The sequence below is a fragment of the Danio rerio genome, chromosome 5, assembly GCF_049306965.1.
Source record: "Danio rerio strain Tuebingen ecotype United States chromosome 5, GRCz12tu, whole genome shotgun sequence".
In the NCBI taxonomy this organism is placed as follows: Eukaryota; Metazoa; Chordata; class Actinopteri; order Cypriniformes; family Danionidae; genus Danio; species Danio rerio.
The window spans coordinates 32059027-32086683 of record NC_133180.1 but is presented as its reverse complement, the minus strand read 5'-3'; the positions used below and the strand labels follow the sequence as shown (position 1 = coordinate 32086683).

At 34.6% G+C, this 27657-nt stretch overlaps 1 protein-coding gene across 1 annotated transcript; it reads left to right on the top strand.

Annotated features, from left to right (window-relative positions):
• Positions 1–27657, top strand: p2rx1 (purinergic receptor P2X, ligand-gated ion channel, 1; the record flags this gene model as incomplete). The annotated part of the gene is given in 12 exon segments (NM_198982.1): positions 1–146; positions 9219–9363; positions 14696–14767; positions 18082–18154; positions 20953–21040; positions 21774–21854; positions 22344–22485; positions 23366–23511; positions 23833–23923; positions 24019–24084; positions 24383–24478; positions 27612–27657. Coding segments are annotated over 12 exon segments (1192 nt in total), but the record flags the coding sequence as incomplete, so codon positions are not given.

Here is a 27657-nt window from a genome sequence, read left to right as displayed (position 1 = left end):
ATGACTAGGATGAAATCTGCAATAAAGAAAACTTTTTCAAACTTCTTCTTTGAATATGAGACTCCTCGGGAGGTTCTGGTCAAGAACAGAAGGGTTGCAATAGTGTGCAGAATCATCCAACTAGGCGTTTTAGCCTACATCATTGGGTAAGAGATCCCTTTCATATTTAAGAAAAAGAACAACAGACAAAAAACGAGGGTGCACGAGAAACTGAACAGAGCATGTTTTAACAAGAGCAGAAAAATGTACAGCATGTAAACATACTGTACAACCTCATATTGAACTGAGCTACAGTACTGAGGTTTTGGGGTAATGCTTTGTGTAATCTAACACTTCATCAGCATCCCACTGTTCTTTCAAGTATCACACTTGCGTTTCTGCGGGAAATTAGTAGAGACTGAGATATATTTTTGGAGCTCAGTTTATTTTTCATTGCGTCCAAACTAGTTTTAATGGCGTGTATAATCGATAACATGTCTATTCATAGAGCTAACAGCTGGTCCTCAGCATGTATTAGATAACTGGCATCTGTGTGTAAAAGATTTACTCATTATACGGACATGTTTAGAAAAGTAAATATTCGTCTGAACGGTAAAATGTCACGCTATGGTTTTTTATGGCGGGACAAAAAACAGACTTGGAGAGATGTTTTCCTTTGCAGCAGTCAAGTCCAGACGAATGTTAAGCATTTCCTAGGAACTTTAAACCTGTGTTGTAAAATCCACTGATTACTTGTAGACATGTGGGTGTCATTTGCCATAGGGTCTAAAATACAACCCCAAATCAGAAAAAGTTGGGACAGCATGGAAAGTGCAAATAAAAAAAAAGAAAGTAGTGATTTCTAAATTTACTTTGACTTGAATTTCATTGTTCTCCCTGCTTTCGCGTGGATTTCCTCCAGGTGATCCGGTTTCCCCCACAGTCCAAAGACATGCGGTACAGGTGAATTGGGTAGGCTAAATTGTCTGTAGTGTATGAGTGTGAATGCGTGTGTGTGGATGTTTCCCAGAGATGGGTTGCGGCTGGAAGGGCATCCGCTGCAAAAAACCTGCAGTATAAGTTGGCGGTTCATTCCGCTGAGGCTACCCCGGAATAATAAAGGGACTAAGCTAAAAAGAAAAATGAATGAATGAATGTATTTCTTTGCAGACAATACAAACAACATTACTTAATGTGTGCTTCATAATTTTTATTTTTAATTCTATTTTTTTAAATTAACAGGTATTCCAATTTTGGTTCTTGCAACACATTTAAAGAAAAGTTGGGACAGGAGCAGTTTAGGGCTAGTATTCAGGTTAATTGGTTAAATAATGATGTGATTTGAGATCAACAGATGATTGCAATTATGATTTGGTACAAAAGCAGCTAAAAAATGTCTAGTCCTTTAGAAGCAAAGATGGGCTGTGGATCGCCAGTTTGCCAAAAAAATATGTGAGAAAATTATTAAAATGTTTAAAAACAATGTTCCTCAAAGACAGAAAGGTAGACATTCGGATATTTCACCTTCAGCAGTGCATAACATTGTTAAAAGATTGACGGAATCTGGAGGAATTTCAGTGCATAAAGACATGAGTGTAAGCCTTAGCTGAACTCCCATGATCTCTGATCCCCCAGGCGGCACTGAATCAAGAATCGTCATTCATCTATAAGCGATATCACCACATGGGCTCAGGACTACTTTGGCAAACCTTTGTCAAGTACCACAATACATAGTTAAATTCACAAATGGTAGTTAAAACTGTACTGTGCCAAAAGGAAGCCCTATGTTAACAGTGTCCAGAAGCGCTGTCGACTTCTCTGGTCTCAGAGGCATCTGGGAACACAGTGGAAATGTGTACTGTGGTCAGGTGATTCAGTATTTCAAGTATTTTAGGGGGGGAAATGGATGCTGTGTGCTCTGGACCAAAGAAGAAAAGGATCATCCATACAGTTACCAGCGACAAGTCTTTTAGCCAGGGTCTGTCATGGTATGGGGCAGTCCCCTTGGTAATGCTTTCTGTAATACACTTCATTACTTAGTGTCTTAAGTCCCTAAAAGTATTTTAAGTGTTTTGAAAAGAAATGGAAACATTACAAAGTGGTAAATGTTTTTTTTTTTTAAATGTGCTGCAACAAGGACCAAAATTGGAATATGTGTTTATTTTGAAACAAAAACAATAAAAATCACGAGCGACACATTAAATATTGTTTGTTGTGTTGTCTGCAATGAAATACAAATCAAAGTAAATATAGAAATCACTTTCTTTTTTTATTTGCATTTTTCTATACTGTCACAACATGTTTTGATTTTTATTACCATAAATATCCATTTATGGTACTTTGTTATAATATTATAAAAATTCTTAGTATTTCACGAGTTCACAGCTACCTATTATTAGAAAGACTGTTGTGTGTATTTTATTGGGGTGTCTAAAGGGAGGCAACTATTCTAAGAAATTTAAGTCATTTCCCTGAAGTATACACCCCTTTACCAATTCAACTCTTCAATCGTTCACACCTCCTACTCAGGGTGAGATAAGTGTTATGTGATTGAGGTGGGGAAGGGATGCTGTCAACAGTAGTATGCTGGTACAACAAAATTTAGCAAAACATAAAAACTGTAAACTTTGGGTAGCAGGGTTTCTGAAAAAAAAACCCATAAAATAACGGGTACGTTCAATTACAGAAAGTTCACTTAATTAAAAAAAAACACATACTTTTGCAGTTATTTTACATTACATTTTTTGTATTTTCTTGAGCTTTTATTATTCAGTAAGGAACTGTACATAAATATTGTGGAAAAATATGTCAATTTTAAATTATGAATTTTAAACACTGCTATAATTACAAAAACTAGTCGTAAGTGACAATAAATATAGCTTTAACACATGTATAGCTTTCAGTAGAAAACATATAAAGCTTTGTAAATGTGCAGGCATTTTTTGAAACAATCAACTGTAAATATTAAAAGCTTTAAAGGATTTAAGATGCTGATTACCACTGAAATGCATCAGTACCTCCTTCTGAAAAGGGTCTAAATTCTTTGACACTGTTCTCTCTTCTGGTTGGTGTTACTATTTTTTTGTGTTTTTTTTAACTTTCCTTCAGCTTAGTCCCTTATTTATCAGAGGTCGCCACATCGGAATAAAGCGCCAACTTATCCAGCATGTTTTACGCATCAGATGCCTTTCCAGCCACAACCCAGTACTAGGAAACACCCATACTCTAACATTCACACTCATACACTTTACACAGACATTTTAATTAATCCAATTCACCTTTAGTGTATGTCTATCGACTTTGGGTTAAAACGGAGCACTCGGAGGAAACCCATGTGAACACAGGTACAACATGCAAACTCACACAAATGCCAAGTGGTCCAACCGGGACTCAAACTTGCGACCTTCTTGCTGTGAGGCGACAGTGCTAACCACTCATAAAGTTATGAAAAACTATCATGGAGGTTTTTTTTTGTTATTAAGTACATTGAAATGCAATAAAAATGAAATCACTGCTCTCTAAGTTTACCCAACTATGATGACTTCACTGCTAAGAAACTCGAAAATATGAAAAGGGTCCATAGCGTCAATAAACAATAAAAGTGTTTACTATTAGTAAATAGTATGGTAATAAATACTGTTCTAAGTTTGTGACACTGTCAGTAATTTTTGCAGATTTCACACTCAAGTTGTATATCAATCCATTCATAATCCGATTCAATAAGATCGAAATCTTGTTGATTAGTAACTTTTGGACAGACCGCGATCTTGATGTGGTCTTTCTTGATGTGGTCTTCCCTGCTTTCGATCTCTGGGTTCATCTTTAAAAGGTACCTGCTCAATACAAAAAAAAAAAATCCTTAGCAATAAAAAAATAACTATATCATTTATTCATTCATTCAGCAGAATGAACCGCCTACCTATCCAGCACACAGTATGTTTTACACAGTGGTTGTCCTTCTAGCTGCAACCCAGAATTGGGAAACATCCATTCACACTCATTCACACACATCCACTACGACCAATTTAGTTTATCCAATTCACCTTTACCGTATGTCTTTGGACTGTGGGGGAAACTGGAGCACCTGGAGGAAACCCACATAAACACAGGGAGAACATGCAAACTCGGCATAGAAATGCCAACTGGTCCATCTGGGACTCAAACCACTGACCCATTGTGTTGCCCATGGACTATATCATGCTCTAAAAAACAATTTGAATAAAAGCAGAAAAAAGGGACAAAAGCTTGTGGAGGTTGTTAAAACGTGTGTGAGAGGATGTGATATGTGCGAAACAGACTGAGAAGATTATAAGAGCTTGAGTGTAGTGTGAATGTGTGTTTGAGTATGATTATGTGAGTGTGAGGATTTGCTTGTAAGGGTGTGTACAAATGTGAGAATGCATTTATGAGTGTGTAAGTGTGAGGATGTGTGTGTGTGGGTGTGGGTGTGAAGATTTGTTTGTTTGTAGGTCTGAGTTTGAGAGAAAGTATGTTATTGTGAATGTGAGAATTTGTTTGTGAGAGTGTGAGTATGTGTGTGTGTGTGTGTGTGTCTACTTGGGGCAGTTTGTGAGAGGATGCATGTATGAGAGCGAGTCTGTGCGAGCATTTTTTTTTTACTTTTGCATAAACTCTGGCGTTGCATCTTGGTTTCCTGGTTATGAAATGTCTAAAGCAGTAGTTTGAGGCAAACATCAACTTCTGAGCATCACTGGGGACGGTGATAGCTGTTACCTATGACTTGGTTGACAGAAAATAAACAAAATTATCTGTGGTCAAACGGGAACTTCCCGCAAATTTTCTAAAGTTTACCTTTAAAAACATTCAAACGTACCACACAAATTATGCAGGGTTTACTTTGACGTACTTTGACGAGTCCACTTCAGAGGGCAAGATTTACTCATAAACATTATGTAAAATTTGGTCCTATATTTTCTTTTATGGAAATGTGGTTAGCACAATCGCCTCACAGCAAGAAGGTCGCTGGTTCGAGCCTCGGCTGGGTCAGTTGGCATTTCTGTGTGGAGTTTGCATGTTCTCCCCATGTTGGCAAGAGTTTCCTCAGGGTGCTCCGGTTTTCCCCACAGTCCAAAGACATGTGCAGGTGAATTCATTTATTTATTCATTAGTCCCTTTATTAATCTGGGGTCGCCTCAGTGGAATGAACCACCAACTTATCCAGCACGTTTTTACGTTACTGGGTTACAGCTGGAAGAGCATCCGCTGCATAAAACATAAAGTGACAGTTAGAGGAGCGTGGTTTAATATGTTAACCACACCCAATACTTCAGACAGATGTACTTTGAGAATTTAAATGAAAACAAATAGGAAGTTAATTTTCAGATTTCAGTTTGAAATTATGAGAGCAGACAATTTTCTTTTTTTTTAATGATGTGCACAGATGAATTGTTTACCACAAAATGAGCAATGTGAGAAAACAATCATTCATGGTGGAGGATGTGTAAAATCTAATCAATCAGATCTTTATGACTGTTACAGAGAAGTGACCGTTCGATCAGAGTTTGAGCAAAAAAAAAAAAAAAACAGCACGAAAGCAGAAATTGGCTCCTATCATGAATTTACCATTATAACAGTAAGCATGTGATTCATTCACTTCATTCAATTCCGTCTCGAAACTCATATTCATATAACACAGCTGTCTTATTGTTATTGATGATTTTAATTAACATTGGCATGCAAAACAGCATTCCTAAAAATAAAAAAAAAATCAATTTGTAGGCAGAAGCAAAATTAACTTAACAGGGTTTTCTGAACAGCTGATGAGGCAGTCATGCCCAGCAGTTTTTATCCATATAATCCACATATACAGTTATCACTTTTTATACCTCTAAACCTAACCCTCACAGAAAACCTGTGACAATTAAAAAAAACTGTTAAATATGATTTTAAACAGTTTTAATTACAAGGACATGTCCTCATAAATCACCTCAGCATTGTAATACCTAGGTTATACCCATATCATTATACAAATTAGTGTCCCCATATACCACATAAACATGCACAGATATATACTGTACACTAGATATTGCATTCGGACCTTGGGCATGTTTCAATACCACCGCCACATTTGTACTTTCCTTTTTAAAGTCATTCAACCATACTAGTAAAGATTAAAGCCAATCTGAAGATGCTTTAGCGCTGTGTACAGGTGTAGTAAAAAGCAAACAAAGAAAACAAAGCATAAAGGCAGAACATTTCATAGTGAAGTAACGGCTAATTTTTGAGGTAACTTATAGGGGTGCCTGATACCATAACAGTGTCTGCGCTTTAATGTGCATAGATCTACTTTCCTTCCTAAATTATTAAATATTACAAATATTTTATACCATTTAGATTAGAAAGGTGAATATCGATGTTCACAAGAGTCGTTCATAATGGAGATTCGTTCACAAACAAAAAAGCTCCTTCCGTTAGAATTAGAAGTGAAAGCACAAGAAGGGGTGTGTTTCAGGACATGGATTAGATCAAACTTAACAGGAAGGGATGATAATACATTTCCATGCACATAAACACATGCTGTTTGTCGGCAATGCCCGTGCTGTCACTTATTCATCAATGTAGTACGGTAATGTGAAATTATCATTTTCGTAATTGAAAAAATATTTGCGTACTGACCACCGAGAAAACTCTTGATCATAGATATATGTATATATGCTTATATATCTCTGGCTCTGGATGCCTGGTCCTCCACTGCACCTTGGTATCACATTCATTTCAAATAAGTGCTTCCCTTTAATAAAATGGCGGCTCTATTAATGCTTTCCTTCGAATAGACAACAATAGCGTAGGCAACATCTAATATAAATATCTATGATGAAACCAAAAGAATGTCCACACAAGGTGAGGATTTACTTGTCTTGCTTTACTTGTGGGTATTTGGTCCCCACAATGTAAGCAAATCAATTAATCTTTATCATTATGCCTATAGTGCTTTTTTACAGTGTAAATTATCTATCTATATATATGAAAGTATTACAGCGTTTTGTAAACATTTATTATTACCATATGTTGAGCCTCCCCATATAGTTTGAAATAGCGCTTTAGACCCAAAAGCCACTTCGCATGACTTTACACTTAACAAGCAGATAAAGAGATATTTCACTTAAAAGGAAAATATTTGCAACATTTCTTTACTGTTGAACACAAAAGAATATATTTTAAAGAATGTAAAAAAATATGGACGTCAACGGCTACCGGCTTCCAACATCATTCAAAACATCCCCTTTTGTGTTTAACAAAGAAAAAAATCTTAAAAAGGTTTGGAACAACTGAAGGATGATTAAATAATTACATTTTCATTTTTGGGTGAACTGTCCCTTTAATGTCAGAGTAATCATCGAACAAATGAAGAGTTGTGTTGCCCTCTCATCCTTTAACTATAGTTTTGTCACAACCAGCGATCGCTTCCCAGAGGATCGCTGGTTCTCACACGAACTCTCATGACTACATTTCCGCATTTCCCAGGACTACATTTTCATACACGCACTGCTCCCAAACACGCATGCCTGCTCATTCATCTATCCTGATTGCAATCACCAGCTGGACCTTGTTCACAGACTGATATCACTCCATTCATAAGCCACTCTTTGACGCTTCCAGTTTGCCGAGTCTTGTTTACCCAGTGTGACATTACAACGCGTTTCCCTGTCTTGTTTCTCCGTGTCTCGATCCTAGCCTTGTACCCTTGTTATCCTGTTTAGCCGCCTGCCTTTCGACCTTTTGCCTGTTTAAACGTTTATGATTCTGGACTGCCTATATATACCCGTTTGCACCTGATGACCACCGCTTGCCTGACATTGAATAAACTGCATATTGGATCTTACCTCCTGTTGTCCTCTGTCACTCCAACCCCGTCGTAACAAGTTTAAAGCAGACTATCTTTATTGATTCAAATACGGTTTTAGTTTAGTACAGCAGACAGAAAAAGATATTTGTTTAGGTATTTAAAGCTAAAAACAGATTAAACAATATAAATCTGCAAGTCATCTTCCAATAGCAAGTGGATAATTGTATTGTTTGTCATGTGGGAAGTTGTTTGGGCTTACAGAAAAGTTAGTGGAATGAAAAACACTGCAGACTACTTTTCCATTTGGTCTGTCTGGAGGTGTGTAAAGTACCAGCTTTAGATTGGCCAGATGATAAGGCTGAAGAGTAACGTTTGTCATGTCTTGCTAGAGGGCATGAGGCCAAAACCTTATTGCTTCATCCTACTTTTATATGACGCAAGATGTTCAACTATCTGTGAACGTGTACACATTCTGAAATGCAAACTATAAAACAAAGTCTTATGATGTTTACAGTAAATGTTTTTCGACTGCTGTTTAATAGACCACATCACGAGGATAAAGTACATGCTTAAAACATATCTCTGAAAAAGATCTCTGCCTAAATATATTTGCACTGTTATTGGGTGAAACCGAAGTAAATTCAGAAAGGGAAAACATGCTTTGTTACATAGCACTGTCATCTGCTGTTGACAGAAGCTCAATATTGACAAAGTGTGTGTAGTTGGTAATAGAAATAAACTGTAAAAAAATAAAATAAATGTTTTATATAATTATGATAAGATTAATTAAGGTGAAATGAACATAATTTTGCATATTTGTTTTTAAAACAAGAACATGTTAGTGGACAATTTACCTTTTCATCAGCATCAAAAAGTCAGTAAACTTTAACAATTTGCAACCTGTCTTTCTTTCATGGCTGTTATGAAATCTTATGCAATTGGGTAACAGATAATATTTAAATTTAAAATATTAGATATCATGGTAATGAGATTATATTAAATGCAGTCTGGCACCCAGGCTACTGAATAAAGTGAAATCTATAATTATACTATTCTATATTCCATTAAAAAAAAAAATATATATATATATATATATATATATATATATATATATATATATATATATATATATATATATATATATATATATATATATATATATAGAATAGTATAATTATATATATAAAATAATTTTTTTTTCCCAAACTACTTATATAAAATAAGCTGTAACTACACAATTCTTGAGATTTGGGACAACTTAATTGTTTCATGTTCTATTCATTTAAATTTGTTAAGTTAAGGTTATTTGTGTTGGGACAACATGAATGAATTGTGTGGAGCCCTGCAATTTTTACATTATACCTCAAATTGTATTGGAGCATGATAATATTTGATGAATGATGTTCATGAATTGTATTTTTTGCTTTGTCAGGTGGGTGTTCATGTATGAGAAAGGCTACCAGACGGTGGACAATGCCATCGGCTCAGTCTTCACCAAGATGAAGGGAGTGTCCTTCACTAATATCAGTGGACAGGAGCGGATATGGGATGTAGCCGATTATGTGTTTCCTGAACAGGTGGGTTGTGTCTTAAAGAATGCTAAATAAGACCCTTATTGCTTGGCTGGGATTTTGTAAAGCCCTTTGAAGCGGCACTATTTTAAATGTATGTATGATTTTAAAAATGTACGATTTAAAAAGGAACTCAGCACCCAACCCTACCCCAATACCCAATTCATATGAATTAGCCACTAAATTAAAAAGTTACGAATTGCCGTGAGAATGTGTTTCAAGAAACATGTTTCCATGTTGTAAAAAAAACCCATTCATTCATTCATTCATTCACTCATTTTCTTTTTGACTTAGTCTATTTATTAATCAGGGGTTGACACAGCGGAATGAACCACCAACTTATCCAGCATATGTTTTTTGCAAGCTGCAACCCATTATTGGGAAACACCCATAGACTCTAATTCATACACATACAGTACACTATGGACAATTTTGCTTACCCAATTCCCCTATAGCACATGTCTTTGAACTGTGAGAACACCCGGAGAAAACCCATGTGAACTCCATACAGAAATGCCAACTGGTCCAGCGCGAGGCTCAAACCATCCACCTTCTTGCTATGAGGTGACAGCGCAACCCGATGCGTCACTGTGCTGCCACGTAAAATAAAACCTTTAAATTTAACTGACGTTAAATTTCTTTTTGACTACATAAAAAAGACATTAACATCATGGATGTTAAAAACATGAGGAAATTATGAGGAAATTTAATTCTGTAAGTAAACTAATTCTTTAAATGTCCTTTTTTTTTCTTCTTTATGACTCTCAGAAATGTTTTTCACACAGTCATAGGGCCTTATCATACACCTCGCGCAATGTGGCGCAAGGTGCGAGGCAAATTGTTGTAGTTTCAGCTTGGCGTAAGAGTCGTTTTGACGTTTTGCGCTTCGCTATTTAAATAGCAAATGCATTTGCGCTCATTTGTGTGCCCGTAGGCGTTCTAGTCAAAAAAGGGAGGCGTTTTGAGGCGCATTGCTGCTGCGTTGCTATTTTGAGAAACTATAATAGTCTGTTCTATAGACCAGAACAAATTATTACTGGTCTATTATCCAGCGCAGAGTGCGTTAGTTGTGCGCCTCGCTTACACACTGCTTAATACACACAAGATGTAGAGCAATACGCAAATATCTTTACATATACAAAAAGAATTTAAATATTAAGGATAATAAGGAAATATATATATGTAGGATGTAATAAGGATATATATAGGATATAAATATAAAGGATTAAAATATTACAAAACATTTTTTTATAGCCTACATAAATTTAAAAACCATACTTTCATGCCTTCTTCATCTCAGGAGGCTTTTTTTTTCATGACAATTTGCTTTTGTATAATGTTATCATTATTAGCAGTATTATTTATTATATCCATATTTATATTTGTTTTTATTAAAAACAAGCTTAGGTTTGCCCACCTGTCAGGTTTCAGACCATATGGGGCACAGCATGTGTATTAGAATATAACTCAGTTTTTTGAACACACTTTGTTATTATTGTTCATTTATTTGTTTGCTGGAAATTAGAACTAAATTTAGAAATAGTTTTGAAACAAATCTTTGTGCTTAACAAATGACGCCACGGTGCAAAGCAGATTTTTCTGTCCTTAGATTAGCAAAAGTGAATTCTGACATGCCCCTAATGCGTTTGCGCCAAGAACTTTGCACTTTGCGCATGGATCTTCAAAATAGAGCCGCAGAATTTGTCTGCAAAATAAATTTTGCAGACAAAATCTATTATAACAGTTGACTGTTTCTCAAACATAACAATTTTTTTATTAAAATTATTATATTTCTTTATTTAAAAGGGCGTCATGGTGAGGCAGTAGGTAGCACGATCGCCTCACAGCAAGAAGGTTGCTCATTTGAGCCTCAGCTGGTTCAATTGGCATTTCTGTGTGGAGTTTGCATGTTCTCCCCGTGTTGGCATTGGTTTCCCTCGGGTACTTCGGTTTCCCCCACAAGTCCAAAGACATGTGGTATAGGTGAATTGGGTATGCTAAATTGTCTATAGTGTATGTGTATGAATGCAGGAGTGTATAGGTGTTTCCCAGTGATGGGCTGGAAGGGTATCCTCTGCGTAAAACATTTATGCTGGATAAGTTGGCAGATCATTCCATTGTGGTGACCCTTAATTAATAAAGGTAATAAGCAAAAAAAAAATGACTGACTGAATGAAAGAAGTGTAGTACAATTTTTCTTTATTGTGCATGGAGGTCTGCATTCTAATCCAGGATTTTTTTAAACTGAGGGTTGCAAGGTGCTAAGGCTCTGTTTGAGAAATGCAAGTGTAAAAAGTTTTTTTTTTCTTTTTTGTTTAAATGTGAGTGATTTAAATTTTCCATTTTTTCTCCAGTTTTATTAATACTGAATGAACATGTCTCTGAATGCAGATTAAATTACCCATACAGTAAATTCCCTGTCATGCCTCCTGAGTTTAAACCTGCTAATATTGATACTGCAGTCATTGCAGCTGTGGATTGGGCCCAATTACAGTCAAATGTACTCTTGTTATGTAATCATCTGCAGTCACACTGCTTCAGGTCATTCTCACACCACCTGTGAACGTAATCACTTAAATCCAAGTCAAACATCCATATCGTGACCTAATATTGGAAATACACTAACAGTATGACACCATCATTGATTATAAAGGTTTTTTATTCTTTAAATAAACAACTGACAATTCCTGTCAGAATGTATTTTACCCCAACAGCTTGTAACATTCGAGTCTGTGAACGTATTTCACAGAAAGCACCCAGTACAATAAGAAACAGACAGACTGTTGACAGAAAAGTAAACATGTCATCGCTCAGCAATCAAAGGAGTGGCACCAAGACCTTCTTGATATAGACAAATAGTAACATGCTCATAAAGGCAAACACTGAAATGTTAATCATGACACATCCCTTTTATGATCCACGTTCTCAGAAATTAATCATTGTTATTGTGTTAAAAATGATTATAAACTGAAAACATGACACTTTAACATGACAGTATAAATAAATTATGCTACACTGTACTAAATATTCATAAGAAGCTGTTTTCCATAGTTTAAGATTCATGTTTTTAATTTTTAATATCCCACATTTATTTATGCTTTTGAAATGCATTAAGGAAACTTAATCTTTCTGATAACAACATGTAACCTTGAAAAGTTTAAAAAAGTGACTTTTATTAAAAAAATTTATAGTTTAAAGTGATATACTGTTTGGGTTGGTGTTGTATATTATGGCACAAACACCTTGTAATTAACTGCCAGGACATTCTCTGTTATTTTACAGACTTATTTCTCTATACTTTATTTATTCTACTTTATATTATTTCAAACATCTAAAAGTCACTTTGTTGAATTGTAGAGTTGAATTTTCAACACCAAAAGTCCACAGAGCAGAGATCAAGGTTTCATAATGCAATTTACATAATTTACATAATGTAATTTACAACAATAACTGTCTGAGGCACTTGTGAATCACAAAATATGGAAACTGTTAATGAACATGGTATATTTTACAGTGTACCTATTAAAAACAAACCAAAAGATATATTAAAACCCTAAAGAATTAACCCTTATTTCATTTCAAATTTGTTTATGCTTAAATATATATTTGGTTATGTAACAATATTTGATTATGCAATAATAAGACTTTGATTAAATGTATTATTTTGTTTGGTCAAATGTCACAAATGCAGCTTTAGTGTGTATAAAATGCACATTTCATTCATAAAACACGTAATAGTATCCCATTCTACGTAGTGTATATTCTAAATGTGCACCATTTAGGCCGTAGTGCATTCATGTTTTAGCAGAGCAGAAGAATGAAAGATGAGAGACCAGAGATAAGATCTGAACTGACAGACTGAGGTTAAATATTGCATTCAGCCCCAGACAAACACTACTGACTCTCTCACGTATAGACAAGACTGTATTTTTACCTTTTAATAAAAAATATAATATATAAAGGGTCTTTTTTTTAAAGTCAGGTTTATGTTTATGACATTCAATATATATATATATTCAAGAGGCATTTCTTTAGGAGATGCCTATTTTTTCTTAGACAAGGACAGTATTGCAACATAGAACAGCACTACATGCTGCTTTTGCCATTGATCGAGCATATGGTCATGTTCAGTGATGGAAAGAGTACTGAAAAATCATACTTAGGTTAAAGTACCATTACTTGCCTAAAGATGTAGAGCAAGCAGAGTAAAAGTATATGTTGTAAATATTACTTAAAGCATGAGTAAAAAGTAGCCCTTATAAAAGTACTCAAGAGTGGTGAGTAGTGAGTATTACGCTGCAAAAAGCTGATGTATTTACATCTATTTTGTGGATGTGTGTAAACATAACATTCTGTAATGCATTTAGTTATTGCTCAGCAGGCACACAACGCTATAAGACTTTACTATTAGGTTAGATTTAGTTTAAGATGTCATGTGACCAAAATTTAATGTCTAGAAGGCATCTAAGGACAATGTTATTTTGATGTTCAATTACGACGTAAAATGACATTGATATTTGGTTGATTTTAGGTTGTGTTATAAAATGACCATAACCCAATGTTGAGCCAACATCCTAAACCAACGTCCTATTGATGTCAACTGACTTCTATTTGCCAGGTATGGCAACCAAAATCTAACATCTGATAGCGACCATATTGGTAACATCCACACAACGTCAAGCTGTAACATCATTAGACTTTGATATTTGGTTGATTTTAGGATGGACGTTGGACACTGATGTCGGCCTGATGTTGAGTTCTGATGTCAACCCGATTTTCATTTCCAAATAAAATTCAATGCCCCCACGACGTTGAGGTAGAATGTCAATCTGTCAACATGTTGACATCTTATGCCTGCTTGGTGTTTAAGGCCATTTCAGTCATCATACAGTAAACCTCATCTTCTCATAAGTGACATGCATCTAAACAGTCTTTGGGTCATTGCTTGTGACAATTTTGGGCATCTTCTTGGACACTTTTAATGCTTCCAAACAGTTTGCTGCAATTATAAATCACCCATGTCTTGAGGTAGTTCAATATAATGTAATTTATCTTCTATGTGCAATTCAATTGGACGGAAATCACAGGACTGATTTTTCTAATCCCCATAGACAAGAATAAAGTAGTGACTGCAGGTTGAAGGAAAGTAGTGGAGTACAAGTACAGATACTGCACTAAAAATGTACTCAAGGGAAAGTGAAAGTACACATTTTTAAAGCTACTTAATAAATTACAATTTCTAAGAAAAGCTACTCAATTACAGTAGTTTTAGTATTTGAAATTTGTTACTTTACACCACTGGGTATGTTCTTTAAGTCATTTCTGTTTTGTTTTTAAGGGAGACTCATCTTTCGTTGTGATGACCAACTTCATTCCCACTATAGGACAGGTACAAGGCAAATGTCCTGAGGTCTGTAAACATTTTTCTCATGAGAAAATATATTTTCTCACAACTCTTTTCAGCGTTGTCTTATATACAATATGGAGATTGGTATCATACACCTGTTCTTTCCTGCCTGTTGTTTGTCACATCCTGTTATAACAGAACGGTTTCTCAGAAATAGCAAGCTTTCTTTTCTTTTCTCTTCTCTACTTTACTTTTACTTTTACAATTTTTTTTGTTTCTGTTTCAGTCTCATGACCTGTACCATAAAGGTGAAAAATATCTAAAAATGTCTAAAAAGTATTAAATAATTGAAAATGTTTAAAGATAAATAAACATTTATAAACAAGGCTTTAAGATAGTTTAAATAGTTCAAATGATTTATTCAAAATGCTGATTAAAATTATTAAAATTATTAAAATAAATAAATGAACAAAATGTTATTTTTAAAAATGATGTTCATTCAAAAAATACATGAGTGAATATAAGTGTATAATTAAAATAAATAAATGTATACATAAATAAAATAATAAAAAAAACATACAGTAAAATAATGAGTAGGAAAAAATTACTAACACAACTTTCATTTATTTATTTGATTCATTTTCCTCCGGCTTAGTCTCTTATTTATCAGGGGTTGACACAGCGGAATGAACCGCCAACTATTCCGGCATATGTGTTACACAGTTTTTATATAAAACACCCACACACTCTCTCACACACACACTCATACACTACGGCCAATTTAGTTTATTCAATTCACCTGTACCGCATGTCTTTGGGCTGTGAGGGAAATCAGAGCACCCAGAGGAAACCCACGTGAACACAGGGAGAGAACATGCAAACTCCACACAGAAATGCCAACTGGCTCAGCCAGGACTCGAACCAGCAACCTTCTTGCTGTTAGGTGGTAACCACTGAGCCGCCCCAAACAAAACTATAAAAAGCTAAATATTTTTAAATATTTTGGACAGATTTCATATTTTACAATTCTCAATATAAGGCAGGGCGACATACAAGAAACTTCTATTTTAAGAGAGGATTATCTGTTAATGGATATGTGGCATCTAAACAATTAAAACCCCCTATTCTAATTAATACTTTTGTCACTGTTGTTGCATTAAAAAAATCTTTATCTTTATTTTGTTTGTTTGCCTCTTAAACGCCATGTGCTTTATCATGTGTCAGATTGGTTGTATCCTACTGCTGGATGCAAGAATTTAGCCTGCCTTCTTGGAAACATTAAGATAGGGTTTCCAGTCAGGTATTATCTGGAACCATCCCACATACTATGGAATTTTCATGTTTTTACAAGAACGTACGTAACTGTGTTCTGCATCTAACTAAAAATCAGCAGATAACACTTCAGCTATTACTTTGTATCAGTTAAATACACAGCTTTTGTTTAGTAGAATATGTGTGATCAATGCTGAAGTACAATGAATTTTCACCATTTAACTCTAGAGCACATTTTTTCACGAGTTCTTGCAAGGCTTTTTATAAAATATATAAAATAAAATGTTAGCAGCATGGGGTGATAAGACAAAAGCTGCGTACCAAATGGCACACTATACACTATGTATTTATGCACCATGTACATAGTGTATAGTGTATTTGTATGTAGTGTCATCCAAAATGAAATACTAATGTTTTTTTTAAAAAGTGGAAATTCAAACCATTTTCCTGATGACGTTTGACGGTTGGTAAATTACCAACCAAATAATAAATGACCAAACCAATAAATGACCAAACTACCAAACAATACCTACCATGAGTATAACCGCATTCACCATCAGGAGGTGGTATTGTTATTCTGGTAGGAGAATTTTGCTTTCACATTCCAAAATAAATGATGTAATTCAACATGAGCACCTGAAAGCTCCGCCCTTTCCACTTCGTGAGCAAAGCAGCGGCTGTTGAGTGCATGAAGTGTCCAACATTTCACGCTTATTTTTAAGTGCATCATTCGGGTTATTAAAGTGCAAATATAATTTTTAGAATTTTAAGTGTGAACGCATTCCTTATTTGTACTACAAAATGTTGTATAATAGTGCATAAGTATGCGATTTGGGTCACACCTAAAATCAGTGAAAACATCACAGAAAAATACTTTAAAGAATAATCAGTTAAATATGTGTGCCACTTGTGTTTTTTTAACACTGTTCTTATTCATTTTAGTAGCTTTTAAAATTTTTTCAGGTTTTCTCTTGACTATATAAGTCATTTTTTCCAAAGCCAAACAATAAGACAATTCCCGCAACCATTGTCCAAAATGCAGGCTTTCTGTATTTTTCCAAAATCTAGTTATTATACGTTTTACATGTAATCAACAAAAAGTTAACAGTTTTTTATATGAACTAGTAAAAGTGCTTGTAGAAGGAAAAATATTAAGAATACACAGGATCAGTATGTTTTTTTTATTTACATGATAAAAATGTATTTGTTTAATGGTGCATACTATTTTAGTATTTAGATTATTTATTTATTTATTTATTTTTACGACAGATGAGACTGAATTACAACCCCAAATAAGAAAAAGTTGGGACAGTATGGAAAAGGCAAATAAAAAAGAAAGAAAGAAGTGATTTCTAAATTTACTTTGACTTGCATTTCATTGCAGACAATGTTAACACAAAATATTTCATGTTTTGTCTGGTCGACTTCATTTCATTTGTAAATATGCATCTTTTTCTGTCATTCAGACCTGCAACACATTAAGTTGGGACAGGAGCAGTTTTGGGCTAGTGCTCATGTAAATTGGTTAAATAATCATGTGATGTCAACATGTTATGTACTGTAATTATGATTTGGTACAAAAAGCAGCATACAAAAAAGGTGTATTCCTAGGAGCAAAGATGGGCCGAGGATCACCAGTTTACCAACAAACACGTGAGAATATTTCAGTAACCCACAATCAAACCGTCAGCAGTTAGTTTAGTTCAACCTTTTATCTACATTACGTACAGATGTTTTGTTTCCACAGTGTGGTTGAATGTTAACCACACAAGGTTAAAGTCACTTACTTCCCATACTGAAGCTGGCAAACATGTAACCTAAATAAAATCTGTCTGTCCTTCCTGTTCACCCCCTGTACTTGACTTTCATGCTCTCGGTTTACCTCAATCTTATTTGTCTTTCGCTGGATTCTCAGGTTGCACTTTATGCCCTGTCTGCAAAGCTTTGCTCATAAACAAATGTGTTTCGATAATTGGGTTTTGTGGTCATTCAACCCATTTCCTGTCTTGTTTGTATCTCACGTTGTTTGCATATCTTCAAGCAAGCAAACTGCGGTCTAATTAAACACTAGCCATTAAAGTTGGATTCTCTTGTGTGTGTTTCAGCTGCCGGATGGGAAGAACAAGTGCACCAATGACTCAGACTGTGATGACAGCAAATACAAACGTACGGGCAATGGTAAAGTTTAAGCTTTCTCATTATTCCGACAGAAGGAAATCAGCAAAGGAGACTAACTTCACCTCACTAGCAGCATGGCTCAGATGAACTTACTAACTGAGAATCTTTTCATTGGCTTTGTGTGATCCCTGTGTGACCTTGACTGGTAACTAAATCATCCCAGTGGTGGTCTAAGATTTGCACCGCAGAATTTAAATAAATCATGGGGTAAGAAAATAGATGCCCTTGCACGCAAGTGTTGTGGTTTTAGTTCAGAATCACAGAGGGCCTCACACTGTCATCTCTGTAAGTCACTAACACTCATAACTAACATGCTTTGCTCTCATGCTCTGAGGCTTCATTCTCAGATTTACACATCTTTTATGAACTTTACCCCTTGCTCGATCAATGATGTCTATGACTTTCAAAAGGCTTGTATTAAGATTTAGTTTACTTGCGTTGTTTTCCAAATGGGATAAATCCACCTAAGAAGATCAGTCAGAGTGAAAACAATCATATCTGTCAAAGTAAATGCTCATTCCAGAGCAAAATGCTTATAACTGGCCAATTGAAAGTGTGCTTTATAATGAAGGATTTCCAAAAATGTACAAGTGAATTTCACATATCTATAGTTGTCAAAAATACTGCGCCTTGAATAGTGTAACAGTGTAGTGTGTACTGACCTGTACCTTCAATAATAATATTAACAGCAAAAATACCAGTGATAGAAAATGTAAATATACATTTGACCACCCCTATGATGGTTCAATCCATTATCAAAGCATGATCGCGCCAGCAGGCTGTATGCTAGAAAACTGAAACCAGCTGACCTTTTAATAGATGTTTATGCTCACATAATGAAAATAAAACTGTTAACATGATGATTTTTATATCAAAAATAAGATCTTATTTAGATGCCAGAAACACATCAGAGGTTACTACAAGTCAAAATGCACTAGCATAAAATATCAGCTGCGCCCGGTCAGTAACTGGATTGGAGACCACATGGAAAAGCTGGGTTGCTGCTGGAAGTGGTGTTAGCGATACCAGCAGAGAGAGCTCAACCTGTGGTCTGTGTGGGTCTTAATACCCCAGTATAGTGAAGGGGACACTATACTGCTAAGTCAGCGCCGTCCTTCGAATGAGACGTTAAACCGTGGTTCCGACTCTCTGTGGTGGTCCCAGGATATTCTTCAAAAAAAGACTAGGGATTTCAACCCGGCATCCTGGCTAAATTTGCCCACTGACCTCTGTCCATCATGGCTTCCAACCATCCCCATGTCATAATTGGCTTCATCACTGTCGCATCTCCACCAATCAGCTGGTGTGTGGTGTGCGGTCTGGTGCAATATGGCTGCTTTCACGTCATCCGGGTGAATAATGATATTTCCCCCATTGTGTAAAGTGCTTTGAGTGTCCAGAAAAGTGCTATATAAATGTAAGGAAATATTATTATTATTATTATTATTATTATTATTATTATTATTGTTATTATTGTTATTATTATTATGTTTAATTCAATAATTATCAGAAGCAACAAATTGGATATACAAAAGCAAACTGAAGTGGTATTTTTCATAAATTAGTTTGGTTTTTTAAACATTGTCAAAACCAGCTTTCACCTGATCATTATTTACTGTGCTATTACTAACCAAACATAAAATAAGAGACCCCTATAACACTATTATTGGTTCTGTAGATTTACTATTAAAAGGTACACATTTTGAATGATGAATATTCAATTGTGTTTTATTTTATAAACTACTGATAATGAGTCGTCAAAATATTAAATAAGAAGATTATCAATTAAAATGACAACAGGTGATAAAAATAGAAATAGAAAAATATGGAAATGATTCTAAACCCTGAATTTCTTTCAAGAACACCAATAAACAATGACTTAACATAAAGTTGATTTAAAAGCACAATCAAATCTACATTATTGACTGATATGACTGGCTCTATGTGGGTCACAAATACTCAAATATTGACTCAGTTTCAGATGCAGTGTAGCAGAACGATTTACTCTAGGAATACAGACGCAAGTAAACAACACTATCTCACATTGATGTAATTCAAAATTCCCCGACTTCCAGTCATGGGCGAGTGGCACAAACTTCCAACAAACTTATGATCCTTAATCCTGTTACAAGAACTCGGGGTAAACTTCACAGCTGTTTCTTAGAAAAACACACAACCTTCTTCTTTCCTCTATACTAGCTATTAAATTTTATTTCATGCATACCGAATCACTAATTATATTATATGTTTCATGGTATGTGGATTTAATATTTGAGACAAGCAAAGTGTGGCACATCTTATAGCAAAACAGTGTATTTCAATAGTCTATTGATGCTGTACTGCCAGTTTATAGTGTGAATGTTGATTTTCCTGGCAAAGAGTCATACTGAAATTACAAACATATGGCTGACTACAGTCTGATGAAAGCATTCCTAAATAACTGTATACTTCATTCTCATTAATTCAGAGAAAAGTTTATTTAGCAACATTAAAGTCATGGCAGCCCATCAGAGAACGAGCACAGTCAAGTACTAACAGAAATAGATGTGTATCAGCCACACAAATTTACTCAATTGTTGTACTAGTGCTCATCATATCTTGTTCAAAAAGTCTTATAATCTTCTACCTAATATTGTGGCAACTTGTTTTATACTTTAAAAATGAGAAAATAAAAAATTTTGGCCTACAAAATCTGCCATCTCTCTCTAGGGCTTGTGTAGGTTTGCAGTTTTTGTTTCGATTCATTCCAAACTTTTTCTTCTCCATTTTTTTTTCTTATGCCTTACTGTCTCTCTCAGGGCACATGACGGGCAGGTGTATGAACAAAACCCAGACTTGTGAGATCTACTCATGGTGTCCTGTTGAAGACGACCGTAAAATACCAGAGTATGAATGCTTACTTAATTGCTTTTGATATTTGATCAGTCACATTAGGATGTCAAACAACAATCTGTAATCTACAACTTTTATATATTTTGAGTTTTTCAAAATAGCGGTATCTGGCCCTGTAGCCATTGATAGTCATGGTACACTAAAAAAATTATCATATTTAATGATTTAAATATGATTTTTTTTGGATTTAGGATTTTTTTTAAAGTTAAGTGGTTGTAAACTATTTATTTGGGCTGAATTAAAACAAATAAATTAGGATGAAAAGAACTAAATTTTATTTGTTTAAATTCAACATAAATTGCTTGCAAAAATTTTGCAAACATAATTTTTTCAGTGTAAAAAGTATTATGGAATACTATAGACTTCAATGGGCAGTGGTTTTCAGCATTATTTGAGTAATAATAAGTGAATAAATTATGATAAAATGTTAATTTTGGGGTGAACTCTGCCTTTAAACATTTTCATTCATTTTTAGTTGCTTGTTGACCATTATTTGAGTCAAATGTTTGCTATATGGTTTGTTGAAGCAAACATTTACATCTATATATCCTGAACTTGTCAGTGTAAATCAAATTACTCTTGACAGTTACCACCCTGCAAACGTAAATGCATGTTTGTTTTCACCTGGGGCAAGTGACACATTGTATTGACAGTAAAACTGTTTCAAATCAGCCCACGGTCTTGCTCTGACACATTTAACTTCTTTTGTCTGTCTTGTTTTTTTTAGCCCTCCAATCCTACTGACAGCAGAAAACTACACACTATTCATCAAAAACTCCATTACCTTTCCCCAGTTTGATGTAGTCAGGTAAAAACACCTCCTTTCTGTTGAAAGGAGATATTTTACTAAAAAACTAAATAAATACAGCGGTATTGTATTTTTTACTTCAAAGATTCACAGATCTATTTTTCCTCCTATAATAATAATGATTTTTCATTTGTTGCTTTAACTCAAACTTGGTTAAAATATGGACCAACCAACCCAACAGTTGATTTGCAAATGTTTAAAACTAAAATTTAACATAAGCCTTGACTTATCTTGGTCCATATTTTAACAAATAATACTAGCATAATACTATAGATTTGACATAAATAAAAACAGCTATTATCTAATCCCATTTTGACTCATTTTGAACACACCATACAATGTCTTACAGTTATCATTTTATTACAATAACCGACATACAATGACTTCTAAAAATATCAAGGGAATTGTCCCTTGTCATAACCCCTTTTAAATGTAACAATACAGTTCAGCAGACAATATTTAGTTCTATCTTCTTCTCTCTCTCCCTAGGAGTAACTTGGTGGAGGGTATTGATCAGAATTACATCAATAACTGTGTGTATCACCCCAAAACTGCTCCGCTGTGTCCTATCTTCAGACTGGGTGACATTGTTGAGCGATCCGGGTTCAGTTTCTCAGAAATAGCTCGTGTGGTAGGAATTTGTTATTGGCTTTGTAAATATTTTGAAACGTCCACAGATACTCACACTTCTAGTAATACTTGTTCTTCAAACACACATTCATTTATATTATATCAAGAGAAATCTGGAACATAACCAGATGTTTCTCTGTCTAGTGCAAGTGATCACTAGGATATTTAATTACACTCTCAGAAATAAAGGTACAGGAGCTGTCACTGGGGCCAGACCTTTTTAAAAGATACACTGTAAAAAAAATATTAGTTTAGTAATAATAATAATGGATAATTAATTACAGAAATTTACCAGAAATTTAAATGTAACTATATTTCTGTGATTTAACATCTGTTATTTTACGGAATATTTCTGTAATTTAATGGCTGTTTATTTTACGTTTTTTTCCGGCACCCCATTTTTTTTACAGTGTATATATTTGTACCCAAATAGTCCAAAGTGGTACCTATAAGGTGCATATTAGTACCCAAATGTACCTTAAAAAGTACCTTTGAGGTACCATTATGGACTATTCAGGTCAAATATGTACCTTTTGAAAGGTACTGCCCCAGTGACAGCTCATGTACCTTTATTTCTGAGAGTGTGGGATATCTCATAAAACTTTCCCAAAGGGCATTTGTAGGTAAAAAAAAAGTAAAAAAGCATATATATATATATATATATACATGTGTGTATTGTGTGTGTGTGTGTGTGTGTGTGTGTGTGTGTGTGTCTCATAAAATGAGACCTTTTTGCAATGTAGATCCTATTTTAAACATCTCACAATTACATTTATACTTTTTCCAAATAAATAATATATCTAGAGGATAAATAATACAGAGAGGATACTAGATGAACATGGGATGATAATTGTCATGGTTTTCGCTGTGTAATGTTTTAGGGAGGTGCTATAGGAGTCCTCATTGACTGGGACTGCAATCTGGACCTGAGTATCAGATTCTGCAAACCAAAATATGAGTTCTATGGTCTTTATGGAACTGGGAAAAACGACCAAGTAGATAAAGCATCTCTGGGATACAATTTTAGGTGAGTGACAAAAATGATCCCGTTGTCAGTATGAGAAACTTGAGGCTGACAGTGACTGAGAAAAACAGTGTTGTGTAATGACATATTTTAGAAGCTATATTTGATATTCAGGTTGTCTTAAAAATAAAATTATACAGCTACTGTAAGCTGAGAAAAGGTCAAACCTGCTTTATTGTATTACTGTAATGTCTAGCCAGTACACTTTAATAATACCTATAAAAGAATACACTGAAAATGGTATTGAAGCTTTTTAATTAATATTCTATTAATGTGTGGATTCAGCCCTAGAACTACAGTGTTATGTGCTTCTGGCTGTTTCAGATTTGCTAAATATTATGTGGAGAATAGTGTGCAGAAGAGAACACTGATGAAGGTGTTTGGTGTGCGGATAGACATTATTGTTCATGGGCTGGTAAATATGTTTTTGTTTAATGATCCATAAAAAACATTAAGGAACATGCTGAGTTTAATTTGTTGACAAGTGTTTGTACATTTTTATTTTTGCAGGCAGGAAAATTTGATATAATACCAACGCTGACAGCGATAGGTTCAGGAGTAGGAATATTTGGAGTGGTGAGTCTCACAGAGAATATACATTCAGTACACTATATTATACAAAGTGATATATCTGGTTGTTAATCCATGAAAACTATTAATCGCAGTTCTTTTTTATTCTACAGTTATTAAGTTTTCTATTTATACAAAGATTATTTATTAAATGACAATTAAAACACAAAATAAATAGACATTTAATTATGTATTTTTATTTGGCTGTGCAAAAATTGTAAAAACTGCCCACAGATTCTGTCTGGGTCAAGCCATGACTGACTGAAATCAACTCTATCTTAATATTTCAATTTGTGTCTTTAAGGCCACTGTTGTGTGTGATTTGCTACTCCTATATATACTTCCAAAGAAGAATTTCTACAAAACCATGAAATTTAAAGATGCAGAAATCTGTGAAGAGGTGAGTGTCAACATTAAATAAAGAAATAAAGATTTCCTAATAATATGCAAAAACACAAAACCCCATTTTGGAGTTAAAAATACGCTGTCATATTGAGCCATAACGATATTCTGTGTCATTCAGTTTATGCCATTACTTACAGTATTATCCAAAAAGAAGTATTTTGAAACCAGCTTAATGCGCTTGTTATTACTGTTAGTAGTAGATCGCAAGCTGTTAAGTAAATTGTGTTGTTACTCACTGATGCTATTTCAATAGCTACACGCCAGATGGCGGCAGAGTCTTACAGATAAATGACATGAAAGGAATCTAATTCTTGAGTTGCTGCAGACGCACTGCTGTTTTACAAACATTTACATTAAGCTGCATTCCCTTACTGTCACCATGAAAACAACCAAGGAATACTTAAACTGTAATTAAAATGTCCTCAAACTGTTTAAAAGGCACACCACACGTGATCTGAAAAAGTATGTGTGTGTAAGGAAAAGTTTATCCACGTCTGCCTCAGTGTCTTTCCACAAAATCTCTGTTCTTAATATCAAAGAAATGAAGACTCAAGAAATTGTATAATGCAGTGCCAGGCTAATTAATGTCTTATTTTATGAGCTTTTTTCTAACTCTTTCACATTTTTGTCTGATACTTTTAATTAGAAGCGTTAGGAGAGTAGTATTTCAGTCTCTCAAAACAAAAACAAAACTTGAAAAATTTGTATATTTTTCATTCAGATGGCTAATAAAATCATTTTGGAGGGTTATCATGTCAGTTAAGAAAAATACATGTTTTTACAACCCTGCTACCTGCTAAAACTGTAGACTGTTAAAATAAATAAAACTAATAAAAACCTTATGCCTTGCACTTTGAAAGGATATTACCTTTAGATATTGATTATTTTAGGGTAAATGAATAATTCATTTTATTTTATACTTCAAAATGCCAACAGTATTGACATTTTAAGATTAACTTACTTATGTTTAAAATGCCAGAATCCTGGTTGAGAGATGATGCAACTTCCTGGAAGGGAGGTTTCTGGGATGTGTCATTATTTCACTTTTTTTTTTTTTTTTTGCTGACCTTAACAGGGCTAACATAAAATCAGGGGGCACTGCTAGAATAATTTACGTTTGTAGACTTGTCTCAAAAAATATAAATTATCAATAAGACTTTAGTCATACATTTAATATGCAAATGTATTTGTTGAATCATTTCACTTAAAAAGATAACTGCATCATGCTGTTAAAGAAAAATGGTAACAAGGAACAGGTCAAAAATCTTAATTTAATTACTTAGAATAGTATTTTATTTGAAGTAATACTGCTGAGAATTTACATACTATTGTTACACACGCTATTGTATGTTTTGAAATCACACATTTATGTATTGTTGTTATAATAATAATATATATTATTTTCTATAGCTCCATTAAAGGTATCTGTAAAAGGTCTTTATATAAAGGAAAAAAATATATAATTAACCTTATACATAAGATGTGGAAAAGAAATCACTTCCAGGTTCAAGAAACACTCAATTTTGAGATTTTAACAGTTTTGTGTGTTGAGCATCATTTAAAGACAATGTTAGCACCTGTCACCTTTAATTGTTAGGAAAACTAGATAATTTTTAGCTTTTGTCAGCTAATTTTATCTTCTGGGTTTAAAATAATTTTTGGGGCGGAATCTACTAGTGGAAGGATGACACTTGGGTTTCTCATTATTGTTCATAGTGACGTTTTCTTATCCAATGAGAAGACCCTGCTTAATTATTCATGAGAGCACGTGTTTCTGATGACAGACCTGCCAAACTGTGATACCTCATTCGAGCACCGGACGCATTTAGCTATTCGTATGTGTTTGTTTCCATGAAACACAGGGTTTGCTGCGTGTTTTCCCCGCGATGCTGTCATACAGCAAAGCTGTTGGTTTGCAGCAAGCATTTTTGTTGAGAGAGCTGTACAAGAATTGCAGAGAGGTGGACTTTGTCTTTTATCAGTTGACTTTGTTACCAATAAGACACATCGCCTATATCTGTGCTACTATGTTAACACGTTTAAAATCCTTAGATTACTGGCAGGACTAATAGTTGAAATAGACAGGCAAGAGACCTGCTGCGCTGCTCCACTGTGTCTGCACTCAGACCCGGAAATTCAGGAGAAGAGAAGTCCTCCCCATTTATATTTATATAAACATGATTATCTTTATAAAGATAGAGCAAATTGTGGTTATGTGTATATGAAATTACCAATAACAAATGTAGTTGGACATTAAATTACTGTTTATTTTTGCATTATAACTTTGTAAATGATACAATCATGGGTCCCCTCATGGTTTGTGTGTCAAAAAAAAAATTCATTACCCTTTAAAAGACATTCTGAAAAAGATTTTAAGATTTTAAAACGTTAAGTTTTAAGAACAGATTTAAAACCACTTAAAGATTCAACCTGCCTGATTTCAGAAGAACAAAATTTCTGTGTGAAATAGGAAAAGGCCCCAACAGAAACAGGTAGTGGGTACCACTGAAAGACTCAATGATCTAAAACTGGAGAGATGCTCTTTTGTCCAGGATTCTAGCGGATCAGTTTTGAATTGACAGAAACTTACTTAAAGTGGTTTTTAGAAGTCCCCGCAAGCAGTGCAAGTGTTTTTTTCAGCAGCTGAGAGAGATAGAGATGCTGTTCCATTGGGCAGTCTTATTTATTTTTTTAGATAAAAAACGAACTTTTTTTTACTGAAAGTGTAAAACATGTTCCTAACCTGAGATCAAAAGGTTAATTTAGTGACAAATAGCACACCCAGGTTTTTACATTTATTGTGAAAATCTAATACAATGTTATTTGCCTGACTATTCCATGCAGATGTCAAAGGCACCATCAGCAAATATCTGATGTTTGATGGCAGTATGATTGCAGGCAGTAGGTTAAACTGCAGCTTTAAAGGCCGTGCAACACCACAGATTCCTATAGATCCTGTAGCTCTGCACTGATAGTTACTGTAGCAACGGCACATTGACCGAACCCATCTCTTATAGAAAAAGGAGAGTGCGAGCACATCTTATCACAGGATTCCCACCCGAGCAGCTCTCAGAAAGAGAAACCTTATGCTCAATAATGATCTCACATATCTGTTTACCCATCCACAGACCCCAGCCTTGCCCCAGACACAAGAAGACAGCGAGTCACAGAAGG